The sequence below is a fragment of the Podarcis liolepis genome, assembly GCF_965112155.1.
Source record: "Podarcis liolepis genome assembly, chromosome: 1".
Classification (NCBI taxonomy): domain Eukaryota; kingdom Metazoa; phylum Chordata; class Lepidosauria; order Squamata; family Lacertidae; genus Podarcis; species Podarcis liolepis.
Window position 1 is genome coordinate 108,746,815 of NC_139554.1, and position 12,858 is coordinate 108,759,672.

At 40.3% G+C, this 12,858-nt stretch overlaps 1 protein-coding gene across 1 annotated transcript in view; it reads right to left on the bottom strand.

The window, feature by feature from the left end:
• Nucleotides 1–12,858, bottom strand: part of LOC310703421 (sodium channel protein type 2 subunit alpha-like) — a 71,004-nt gene that overhangs the window by 9,361 nt on the left and 48,785 nt on the right. Inside the window, exons 19-22 of the mRNA XM_083495796.1 lie at nucleotides 7,310–7,430; nucleotides 5,858–6,012; nucleotides 5,377–5,550; nucleotides 2,053–2,175 (exon numbers count right to left, since the gene is read on the bottom strand). Of these exons, the coding sequence (XP_083351922.1) occupies nucleotides 2,053–2,175; nucleotides 5,377–5,550; nucleotides 5,858–6,012; nucleotides 7,310–7,430 (573 nt within the window). The remainder of the gene's footprint in view (nucleotides 1–2,052; nucleotides 2,176–5,376; nucleotides 5,551–5,857; nucleotides 6,013–7,309; nucleotides 7,431–12,858) is intronic.

A 12,858-nucleotide genomic window follows, 5' to 3' on the forward strand; every position in this document is an offset into this window, starting at 1 on the left:
CTTGGGGACATGTCCACCTTGCAGATCCACAATTTTGTTTGCTGAGGACTTTGCAACCCTTCTGCACCCTTCCATCATCTTGAAACCTACAGGCACTGAACAAACCTTCTCCCTATCCCACCCCCAACCCCAAATCATAAAACCTAAATTATTTACTGGAAGGTAGATATCAATGTGGCCATCAGAGAGGTCAAATGAGTTGCTGGACCAAACCAGAAGCATCATATAAACATCCTAAAAGATGGCTGTGGAACCTGTAGCTCTCTAGAGGTCATTGGACTCCAACTCCTCTCAGCCATGGAGGACTGGAGCTTCCACATTCTTGCCCTATAGATAGCCATCCTTATGACTTTAAAGTAAAAGACATCACCCACACTTTTTCCCAGGTGATTCAAATACTTTCTAATATATTGCTAATGAGGAGTTCATGCTCCTTAGCTTCACACTCGAGCTCTCTTTCATTGCCTTGTTTAGTATGCCTTTTTAGTCTACCAGGGTAAATTTTTATTATTTATTTCATAAAATTTATACACTGCTTGATCATAAAAACAAACAAACCTCAAAGCGGTTGACAAAAAAGAGAAAGCAGTAAAATCAAGAAAATTTCACAACCATACTTTAAAACCATACAAAAGTTACAATACTAAAACCAGATTAAACTCAACTTTCTAAGTATCTGGGCTGGCTTGTCTAAACAAGAATGTTTTTAGCAGTTACCCAAAAAGGGTATTATTATAGGGAATTCCTAAATGCAGGCACTGATACACTAAACAATCTAACAAATGTGGAACAGGTATTATATGTCACCTGCAGTGGTGGCAATTCTGTCCAATTTTGTCCTTGGAAAGAAAGATTGGATTATAGGGATTATGCTGCTCTTAAAAGATTTTCTTCTCCCCGTTTGGTCTACAAATTTGGGTGGAAATTTTGTGAGAGTCTGAAGGCTGGAGTCCAGTGCACCAGCTAATTATCTGTGTGTCAAATCCCAATAAGCAGAATTCATTCCTGTTGTTGGATTTCATGAGAGAACAAGCCAAAATTTTGAGACCCTGAAAACTAAATTTGTGCCCTTATCATTGATGTGATTTGCGCTCCCTCAGTCTTCAGGTTTAGGTCCTTAGTATGGTGACCTTTATACACTGGAATATTGTGTTGTTAAAAGGTTTTTGATTTGAGTATAGATTCCTGACCACAAATTCACTAGGTTGAACTATTAAACCATGAACACACTCACCTGCATTCTACTGCTGAAGTGACAGCAGTTAAGCCATCTTCAACGTGTTTTCTACAGTTTTCAAGTGATGCTCAGATTGAAAACATGCAACTTTTATTTAATGCTGTGTAGCCTTGTCGGGAATGCATACAGGGCTGTATGTATGTGGGAGTGCAGGATATTATGCCTGGTGGAGCACTTATAGCTCTTGTGCCTGCAAAAGTATCCTTGAAAATATGTGGGCAAGGTTTGTTGAAAGCTCAGAAGCCAGGCATGTGGCTAAACAAGCTTTTTTTTTTTGGGTGGGGGGCAGGAGTGCAACTGCTTCAGTTCAATCCTTTGGCCCTCCCATGACTCATAAGACTATGCAACATGGTAAAAATTGCCAAACAAACTATGTAACAGAGAAATATAAATGCACAATTTCTCAGTCTGTGTAACCCAGTGATGTTCCAAAATCCAGCTTTCCTTGCTGCAAACTTTGGACTGCTTGACCTCAATATTTTAATCTGGGAGTTGAAAAGTACACATAACCCTGTACACTCAAACACAAATCTGATCATTCTGGGATGTCCTAACACAACCAATGCAATCCTGAAATAACTTTTTAAGCAACATACATGCAAGGGACCGAGATGTAAATGCTTGGCTGAGAAGGAAACCTCCCCAAAGACTGTAGAACTGATAAGCTTTTAGAAATGCTGGTGACTGTGGCATGCAGCAAAGAAAATATATATATATAGTGCAACATTTCAACATGGATTTGTCATTCTTTATTCTGCGTGGATAGTCATGGTTCATGCACATATTATTTCAGGGTTATTTCATGGCTATCTCACCCTCATTCCTTCAAATCGTGACAGGGCTCTTAAAGGCCTCAAAGCTCTTAGTGTTCGAAGTGATTTAATGGCACCCAGTTCAGAATAGCCCAGAGCATTGGCTACTAAACTAACCAATGAAACCTGCAGGTGAGGGGGGAAAAGATAAAACATGTTAGTGCGTTTCCTTATAATACAGACATCGAGAACAAGGTAATGATAATAATAATAATAATAATAATAATAATAATAATAATAATAATAATAATAATAATAATTTGCTTCCAGCAAAATATTAAAATACAATAATTCATCAAATATTAAAAGCTTCCCTAAACTGGGCTGCCTTCAGATATTTTCTAAAACCACAGAACCAGGATTCACTTGACCTGAGGCCCAGCACTTGTCTTCAAACTGAGGCTCAGTACTATCCACATGACTGGCAGCAGCCCTCTAGGATTTTAGACAGAAGCCCTACCCGGAGATGCTAGGAATTGAATCTGGGACCTTCTGCATGCCAGACATGTGCTCTGCCACTAACTACAGTCTTCCCCTTCCCCTATTGCAAAACAGACACACGGTGTGGTTGTGAACCCAGCCATAACACGAAGGTCAGGGTCTAGGTCTCCTGGCTGCTGCCTTCAGGGTCGCTAGTTGCTGCTGCTCCCTGTCAGTTCCAGTGTATCTCCTGAGCGAGGAGGAGAGTGCAAATACAGTGGTACCTCGGGTTAAGTACTTAATTCGTTCCGGAGGTCTGTTCTTAACCTGAAACTGTTCTTAGCCTGAAGCACCACTTTAGCTAATGGGGCCTCCTGCTGCCACCATGCCGCCGGAGCACGATTTCTGTTCTCATCCTGAAGCAAAGTTCTTAACCCGAGGTAATATTTCTGGGTTAGCAGAGTCTGTAACCTGAAGTGTATGTAACCTGAAGCGTATGTAACCCAAGGTACCACTGTAGCTTGCAAAAGGAAGTGAAACCCTGTTGTATAGGTTCCATTTGGGGAATTATTTTCCACCTGAAAACATTGCCAGAGGAGTCTGAGAAGGACAGAGCCTGAGTTGGACAGAGGCCCCCCGTGTGTGCTAATTTGGGGGGGGGGCCTGACATGATCCTCTTTACCCTTCCCACTTCATCTGTGAAACTAAGTCCTTGAGCTCCCGCCACAAAAGGAGTTGACTGGGGAAAGTGGTGTTGTAAAAGGAAGACACATTTGCCCATATGAGTAGTAACAAGGCCTAACCCTATTGAGAAACGTCTTAAGATCAGACAAGAACATGGTGGCATGTTCAATGGAGAGAAAGCAAAGTACGAGGGAAAGAATTACTCCAAACCTTTCTAAATCATGCTGAGAGGAATCTGCCGATCTAATCATACACCCCTTCAAACTGTGGATGTGTTCTTGGCTATTGTAAATGACTTATTCTTTTGTTTTACACTTTCTTGCTTGCTTCTGCCCTTCTCTCAAGCAATGAGATAAATCAGAGTAAGAAAAGAAGGAAAGAATGTGGTTCGGGAGATATAAGGCACTGAAAGGTGAGATTAATATGTGTTATTTTAGCCTACTTTCATTAGGCACACTGACATAACAAGTGTCAGGAAGTTAAAAGTACAGCAAGAGAACATGGGAGCTAAGCTACTATTCTTTCCCTTTGCACAGAGGGGGGAAAGGAAGTGAGCATTAGTTTCCACTCTGCTCAGGATAAATCAGGATGAAAGTTAACTCCCCACTTCTCAATCCTTATGATTTCATTGCAGGTATCAAATTATTCTATCAGATAAGCAAAAACTGGGATAATAACACAAGTTTCAGGCTGACATCTCACCATGACGATCGGTTATTATCAATGTATAGTTTGACAGTTCGAGCTTAACTGGGAGAATTTCAATTATTTGTTCAGTCAGCCATTCTTACCAGCTGCTCTGTATGTATACAGTGGTACCTCGGTTTACGAACTTAATCCGTTCCGGAAGTCCGTTCTTAAACCGAAACCGTTCTTAAATTGAGGCGCGCTTTCCCTAATGAGGCCTCCTGCCGCCGGTGCCCTTCCACCGTTTGGATTCCGTTCTTAGACCGAGGTAAAGTTTGGAAACCGGGACACTACTTTCGGTTTTGTGGAGTTTGTAAACCGTATCGTTCGTAAACAGGACTGTAATTAAACCGAGGTACCACTGTATAAACATCTATTCTGGCCCGCCTCAAATAAAATAAAGCCGCCTCAGGTAATATATAAGACTTTAGAATAACATTGTCCTGAAAAGCTGTTAAGAAGACTGCATCCTCTTGGTCACTATGACTTACTTTGACACACTTTTCTGTTAAGTGGCAGGATGAGTGATATGCAGATGCAACTGAGCATATCTCACTGAAGCGGCTATTCAGGAGCAGTGGTTGGTCCTTTTGGCAGTGCTCAGAAAGAGGGTGGGCTACTGAGCATCTGTTCCTTGGTCTCTCCATAGTCTTGATCAGTTATTAAGCCTAGCACGCACTCCAGACTGCCCACCTGTGCAGGTAACATTGCTCGGTCCCTGCTCCTGCCAACCTAGCAGTTCGAAAGCACGAAGTGCAAGTAGATAAATAGGTACCACTCCGGCGGGAAGGAAAACGGTGTTTCCGTGCGCTGTGCTGGTTTGCCAGAAGTGGCTTAGTCCTGCTGGCCATATGACCAGGAAGCTGTATGCCGGCTCCCTCGGCCACTAAAGCGAGATGAGCACTGCAACCCCAGAGTTGGTCACGACTGGACCTAATGGTCAGGGGTCCCTTTACCTTTACCTTTTACTGTTCTTTACCACATACATATTTTCATATATTAGATCTTGAGCCTGCAGGCATGGTCCTTTTTAACTTTTGTACAAATAATATTTTTTTATGACTGTTACTGTGTTACAAGACATTTGCATTCCATGGTGGGTGATTTTTCTTCATGTCAGCACAATTTATTTCTTGAACATTCTGTGAGGTAAAAATCTTCCCACTTCACATGCCCAGAGCAGTTTTCCAACTTCTTAAACTGGTGGTTTGTTATTGCTTTTATGGTGATGCAATTAAAGTTTAAATGAATCGGTGAATATGTGGCACTTGAACTGGAAAAATCAGGAAAGGGCAACACTGATGGTTCACCTGTATTTGGTTTGCTAACATGGATAGATATAGGCCACTTCTCATGTTATACTGAATAATCATGACTGGAACACAGATTCATGAAGACAGATGCAAAGGACCCAACTCTCAGGTCAACTTTGCGGTATTACTATTCTTAATGTCATGATAATGTTTTTAGGCTTGGGATCTAAATAATGAGGAGACTGCACAGGAACAAAGCAAACAATGGGTTTCAAGTACTTACATCAACAATGAGGAAATCCAGCCAGCACCAGGCATTGGTGAAATACATTTGAAAGCCATAGGCCACCCACTTCAGAAGCATTTCCAGAATGAAGATGTACGTGAAGACCTTGTCAGCATACTCCAGCATGGTCTTGATAGTCTTGCGCTGTTCAATATATATGTCTTCAAAGGCCTGGGGCAGGGAGGAGGGTGGAATCATTGCTTTATCGTTCACAGAGATAAACCTTGTTTTTTTTAAAATACAGGTGTAAAATTTCATTTCTGCTTCGTGTTCTACTGCTAACATATTACCAAACAATTAGCAAGAGAGCAGGAATTCTTGTTCTTTTTTAAGCACCTATCCTACAATATCTGTGAATCATGATTATTTACCAAACATTTTCAAACCTGAAAGTAACTGTACTAGCCACCATACATTCCATAATGCCCATTGAAAAATCTGAGAAAATAGCAGGTGTTTATTTTTTATTTTTGCTCACCAGAGCACCACTGCTGAGGAGAATCATAAAAACAATGAACGTCTCAAACCAGTTGTGTTCAACTATGCTGTAGCAGGTTTTCCTAAAATTCCACCAGATTTTTCCTCGGCCATCTTCTATACTCACTTGACAACATGGGAACTTCTTGATGCAGCCTGTTTACAAGGATATTAAATTGTTAAATTTTGGAATAAATGTTTATGGTTATCTTTATTTCAGAATTTTAAAGAAACCAGTCTTTCCTCCACAGAGTCGAGGACTGTATATATTTTATCCTTCCTTGTGAGGAAAGAGGATAGTTGCTGTTATGGCTTAATGTTAAATGGCACATCCTAGGGTTACCATTTTTCAGAAAGTAAAAAGCAATTGTTGAGCCTCAATTGTTCAATTGACTTGTCTAAGATCCTTTGAAATCCTGGTAATGTCCAGGAAAATCCAGGTGTATGGCAGCCCTAGCACATCCAAAATCCATTAACCACATCCAGAAGTACTGATGTGTACTGACAGTAACACTCTCCCTAGGATCCCTTTATAGGGATACCCAGGGGTTTTTTGGGGGGGGTGCAAATATGTACAACCCCTCCCCACCATTCAAGACTAAGGATTTTAGACCAATGCCTTATCCACCCAAGTTGTGACAGTTGCTATGAGGCAAGCAACCCCCCACCCCCACCCCAAGACCAGCAAATTTGTCTGGAGGCAAAATTCCTTCCTGGCCCTAAATATGCCGACCAAAAACTTCTATAGCAAGGAACCAACCAAAGACTGTATGATGAAAATACTCTGAATAAAGGGGAGGGAGGGAAGGAGATCTGAAATCCAACTGCAGTGAAATAAAAGGTAAAAGGTAAAGGGACCCCTGACCATTAGGTCCAGTCGTGACCGATTCTGGGGTTGGGGCGCTCATCGCACTTTATTGGCTGAGGGAGTCATGTGGCCAGCATGACTAAGCCGCTTCTGGTGAACCAGAGCAGTGCACGGAAACGCCGTTTACCTTCCCACCAGAGCGGTACCTATTTATCTACTTGCACTTTGGCGTGCTTTCAAACTGCTAGGTTGGCAGGAGCAGGGACCGAGCAATGGGAGCTCACCTCGGGATTCGAACCGCCGACCTTCTGACAGCAAGTCCTAGGCTCTGTGGTTTAACCCCCAGCGCCACCCATGTCCCTCAAAAGAAAAGGAGGTGGCCCTAAATTTATGCTTGGGAAGTGGACCTGAATGAAGACCCCGCGGAGTCTATGGCCATCTCTGCCCCCACTATGTCAGCCTCCTGAGCCAACCTGTGATTGGTCAGTTTCACAGGTGGGCTAAATTCAAAATCCTACCTTGTATCCCGCCAGCTGCTGGAAGCAGAGAAAGAATCTTGGCAATGGTGGCAAGCTGTGCCACAGCAAAACTGCAGCCCACAGTTAATTTGTCAAACACAACTTGTTTATTTTGTCACCCTGTTACCTTCTGTAAAACAGGCTTCAGGTTCAAGAGCCTCTTCAGGTTCAATCTCTGCCTGTTCACCCTCTCCAGGCGGGGCAATATCAACTGTGCTGCCTTCTGAAGAGCTGGTTGCATTTAACTTCTGAAAATAAAATCCCACAGAAAAAAAGAAGGTTTTTTGCCCCCTGCAACTTTATGCCGCACTCAAAAGGAGATAGTGAAGTATGACAGCGCTCTTCCAAATTTATACTGGCAGTGCATAGCAGATGGAACCACAAAATCTTATCTATGTCAACTCGGAAGGAAGCCCCATTGAGTTCAATGGGTTTACTCCTTTCTCGGTAACTTGAGTATAGGATTGCAGCCTAAGTTTGCTTGTTTTGTTTTTAATGCAAATAAAAGCATGCTATTCAAACTGTGTTCCCCCTTTCTCGCAATAAGCCTGAGTATTTCCTTATGTTGTAGAAAAGCAACTGTGTATAGGAATTGCAAAATAAGTGGGGCTGGATAACTATTTTCAAACTCCTTCATTGTATTATATTAAATTTAGGTGTGTTTGTTGTTAATTCCTCACCCACTCACTCAAGAAAAACTGGACCACTAAAGAGAGAAAATAGCCTGTTGTCCAAGTTAACTTCAGAAGAAGAAGAGTAAACTAGTAAACTAGTAAATTAATGTTAAAATAACCCTGCTATTTACTGTAGGACTCCATATATTATTATTATTATTATTATTATTATTATTATTATTATTATTATTATTATCATCATCATCATCATCATAATCATCCCGCTATTATTAAAATAGGCTGCTACTCTGCCATAATAATTTTGGAAACCCAGCCTGAATTGGATTCTCATGGCTGCTTGTCAGAATTCAATCCACACAAATACCTAGCTGAGTTATGTCAGTGTGCTGGTGTGAGTTACCACAACATATGGATATTATATGCATCTATGTGCGTGGGGAATTTGCATTTTAATGTAGATCCAGGTGCCCTACACTGCCACATTGCCATATGCCCAGAAACAGCGCCGTTTAAGGATGAACACAAGGTTCCTGGCCACCACTAAACAGGTGAGGCAGCTAACCAGCCGTCAAGCATGAGGAAAGCTTTTCCCCACTATTGAGTGTCTGCCTGGCTTTTTGTGACATGCTGTCACTTATTGAATGAAGCACCCATTGGAGGCACCACTGTTCTAGGCAGCCAGGCTGAACCAAAATGTATAAAATACCAGATTGCATTTTACAACTTCAGATAGAAAATTATACTGCACATGCTCAAGAGACTTTGCCCATATAAACTTTGTAAGTAGACGGGCACTTGGCAAGTTTTGCAGCGCAGTGGCAGCGAGTTTAGCACATTATTTATATTATAATGAATCTTTATCGCGGTCCAAAGACCCATAGAACAATTTCAGAACAAAATACAGCTAAGACAGCCAACCACGAAAGAGAGAGAAACCGAAGCAGTCATTTTGTTTTGTCTTGAGCTTGATTATCTTTGTTTCTTTTTACTTCTGAAACTTTGCCACGGCCAGTGTAATATCATTAGACCTGTCATCCAAAAGATATTTAATATGGGAGGCTTCAGATTTTCCCAGCAGATCTGCCAGTAGGGGTTTGATCAGTTGGTCCCTTGCTAGTTTATTTATATTGTATCCAACAGGAAAGTTGTTTCAGGCAGTTGTTTATAAATTCCCATTCTGTTGTTTCCCCCTTTTGGGAGAGGGGACTCTCTGTGCATGCTCAGAGGCATTCAGTTCAAAATTGGCAACTGTATGGTTATGCTATCCTGGCAAAGGAACATCTTTCACTAGATCTGCATCTGATGGAGAACTTGTGAATTTGTCCTATATTTATGCATCCTCATGTGTTATATTTGGAATAGCTTTTTCAATGTTAACATTAGCATGTTCTGAAATAGTTTCATTAGAAATTCACTCTTCAACTTTAAATAATTGTTATACTGACACCCTTTAAAACATTATGAAATATTATGTAAAAAGCAAAAATAATTACCAATAATAATATCAAACTGTTCAATGTTACACAGTTTGCACTAATGCTAGAAATCCTGACCTATATTCTTAGCAAATTAAAGGAAGGTTGATCTAAGTTTGTTAAAGCAATTTGTTTGGCAATAAGCACCGACATGTCAAAGGGAGGATTATGCATATATATTTCTGTATCATATTAAAATACAAAAAGGAATTCTTTGAGCTGGAAACCTATGTGGCTACATAAAGTAATTATTCATGGCCTCTTTGTAATTGCTAATTATATGAATGGCATCATGTCTAACTTGGCCCTGATGGTGCAATTCCTTAAGTGGTGGTGAAGAATGTGTAATTTTACTGATTTTGTGCTGTGAAGAAGCTGACTAAAACTGAGCTTTTACAGAATTACATCACTTGAGAATTGGAGTATGACATTTTTGAATTAATCTGGATGGATTTTGCTGTTAGGCAAATTAAAAAACCAGGAAGAATTCTCCAATAGTTAGCTTGCTGAAACAAATTAAGTTTAAAATATGAGAATAAATATGAGGACCAAGATGATAGATTAAGTAGTAAAATCAACCATGCCTTTATACAAGTAAATAACCCACTCAGTCGCTGGGTTTGAATGTTTAGGCTGCAGTCCTATTCAGACATTACACAAATGGGGAGGGGTGAGGAGAATTGCATATGGCCAACTCATTCAGTATAAAGTCTGAACTAATGTGAGTAACAATATGTTTGTCAGAAAGTAAACTACATTGTTTGGTTACTTCCGTATTAGCACGTTTCCAGCTACTTACTTTAACTGGGGGATGAAGAAACTGGCATTTGGATTTTCACAACTGTCCATTGCAGAATCGTGCTTATGTCTGCAATCAAACTCAAACGCCATTGTTTCAAATTTGCAATGGCATATATGCTTAACGATATATATTTGTATATCCCATAAACTGATTTCTCAGTTGGCATTACAGCAACACCATCTTTACAACTTATGTGGATATACTTTACTTTATTCCCTTTTTAAATTCAATATGACCATCCCCCAGCTGCATGTGCTTCCTACCTCTCCTTCCCCAGTTGGATAGGACTTAATAGCCAAACATAGCAGGAACAGCAGATATTATTTCCTAACAGATAAAACAAAACATACCTTGACTGTAAGCATACTGATCCTACTTTAAGCAAGAAAGGAAGTTTTAAGAGCTCCTTTTGTATTAACTCACATTTCTTAACTGATGCATATTTTTAAAGGCTTATTCCTTCTTGCCAGCGCAATTTTAAAGACTAGCTCAAAGAAAAAATTGCAACTGAACACAGTGAAGATTTCTTCAGCACATAGCGAGGAGGATTTGCGTTTCATTTAGTTGGCTATATTGAAAGCAAAATGCCTCCCAACTTGAACAGCTATATTAAACCAATCCATGTATTATTCATCTGATATTACACAATTTAAATTGAAACCATTAACTTAATGCAAAATCTGCAACCACCCAAACTGAATAGCCTGGTTTAGATGTAACAGGATACCATGGTTTACTGCTTCATGAATGAGCTATGGTGAATCTTGGGCTCAGGCACTCCCCACTCCCTTCTCCAGCTCCTTTGCTCCGAAAGATCAGATGCCTTTGCTCCTTCACTTCTAGTTTTAAACAAACCACAGCTCCCCATGGCATATATTAAAACTGTGGTGAGAACAAACCTTGATTTCAGTTTCTGTGTTGTTCTGAAAACACAGATGGAACAAACTATGGTTCCCTGAACTTGGATGTCACAGGGAACTGTGGTTAGTTCAACATTGAAAATTCCTGGTAAGAAAGGTGAGAATTGTCAAATGGGATGTTCACAAGCCTGAGGCATGCCACGACTCATCCGTAAAGTGGGGAATAATGATTCTTTGTTATCTATGAACCAGGTCAAGGTGAGCATATTTTTTTTACTGGCTACAGCGCATCCTTAAACAACACAATCAGACCCAAGTTTAAACAACTCTAATAATTCTAGCAAATTATACAATTCATGCTACATTTAAAAGAATGAAAATTCTGATACCGTAATTTAAATTTAAAAGAACAACAGGTCTCTCTCCTCTGATGAGCATTCTTATTCAAACAAGCAAACTAGGAAAAACATCCTCATATAACTTATACCCGGGATGGGAATCCTGTGGCTTTCTAGAAGTTGTTGGACTCCCAACTGCCAGAAGCTCCAGCCAGCATATCCGATGGTCAGGTGTGTTGGGAGTTTTGGTCCGGGAGCATTTGCTATGGCACAGCTTCCCCATCCCTGACTTACACAATCACTTTTGCATTTATTTTTTTAAAAAAAGAACCGTTTGACAAGATGTTACCAGGCCATTTTCCATTAGAGACCTCTCAAATGTCACCGCTGTGCACTACTAGGGAAGGAACATCATATTACCCGCAAGGAACACATTAGAAAGCATTTGTTGATGATGCAGCATTCCCAAGGCCTGAATCAGCAAAACAACATGCTTGACTAGAGCAGAAGCCTGTGCAATACTAGTGAAACTGCACCAAGAAAAGCAGAAACCCACCTTCTTCTTTTTTTAAAAAAAATGATGATATGGGAAAAATAATAATTGGAATCATAAAACATTGGATAGTACGCAGCAGTTATTATCTAAATAGGACTAGGTAGCAATAGGACAACTACTTTAGCAGCCTCTTTTGGATTTGAGCACAGCTCTTGATTTTTTTGCCCACAAAAGAATAATCAACACAAGCTTTGCCCAACAGCATGTTAATGGGGCTCATTTCCATTGTTAAAGCATTCACTTAAAGCCCGGTCTTGCTCTCATTTGCTTTTCGCTGGACACTGTTTCAATGGGAGCAGGAGCAGGCCATTATACAAATGTTAAAAGCTTTACAAACCATTTCATGATTCAGGTGACAGTAAAATAAACAAAGGGATTCAGCCATTATAAATTATCAGGGATAAGTCAGCTTGAGATATGGTTTGAGCATTGCCCTGAGACTTGACAAACTCTCAGATAAATAATTCTCATTTTCTTTTACAATTCAGTCACATTTCTGATCTTTTTTAAAAAAGGTTTTAGTTGCATAGAGAGTAAGACAAAAAAATTAATGTTTCTCACCCCTTCAACCAAAAGCCTCTTCCTGAACTGCAGCCTGACAATATTTGTGTTTTATACTCCAAGAAAGCAGTCTTCAACAACTTGCTTAAAATGATTTCTTAATGTCTTTCTTAAGTTTACCAATAGTGCACTGATCAGGGTGGCCAGTTATTGCATTGACAAAAGGTAGGATTCGTATAACCAAAAATGGAGAGTAAATCAATTTGCAAAAAAAATGGGTCTCCCCCAAGAAAGCTCAACAACTTTGGTTAATCCAAAGGGTAGATCACTGCCAGTGTTATTAAGTGGGAGTAGATCGCAGTCTCTTGGAAGCTGGACATCCCTGGTCTAGGAGAACGCGTTGCATGAACTGGACCATTATGTAATGCGTTTCTCTACCTCTGGGCTGGAGGGAATTTCTCCTGCTGGGCAGATATGGACAGGTAATGGGGAAAGTTGATATGGGGATG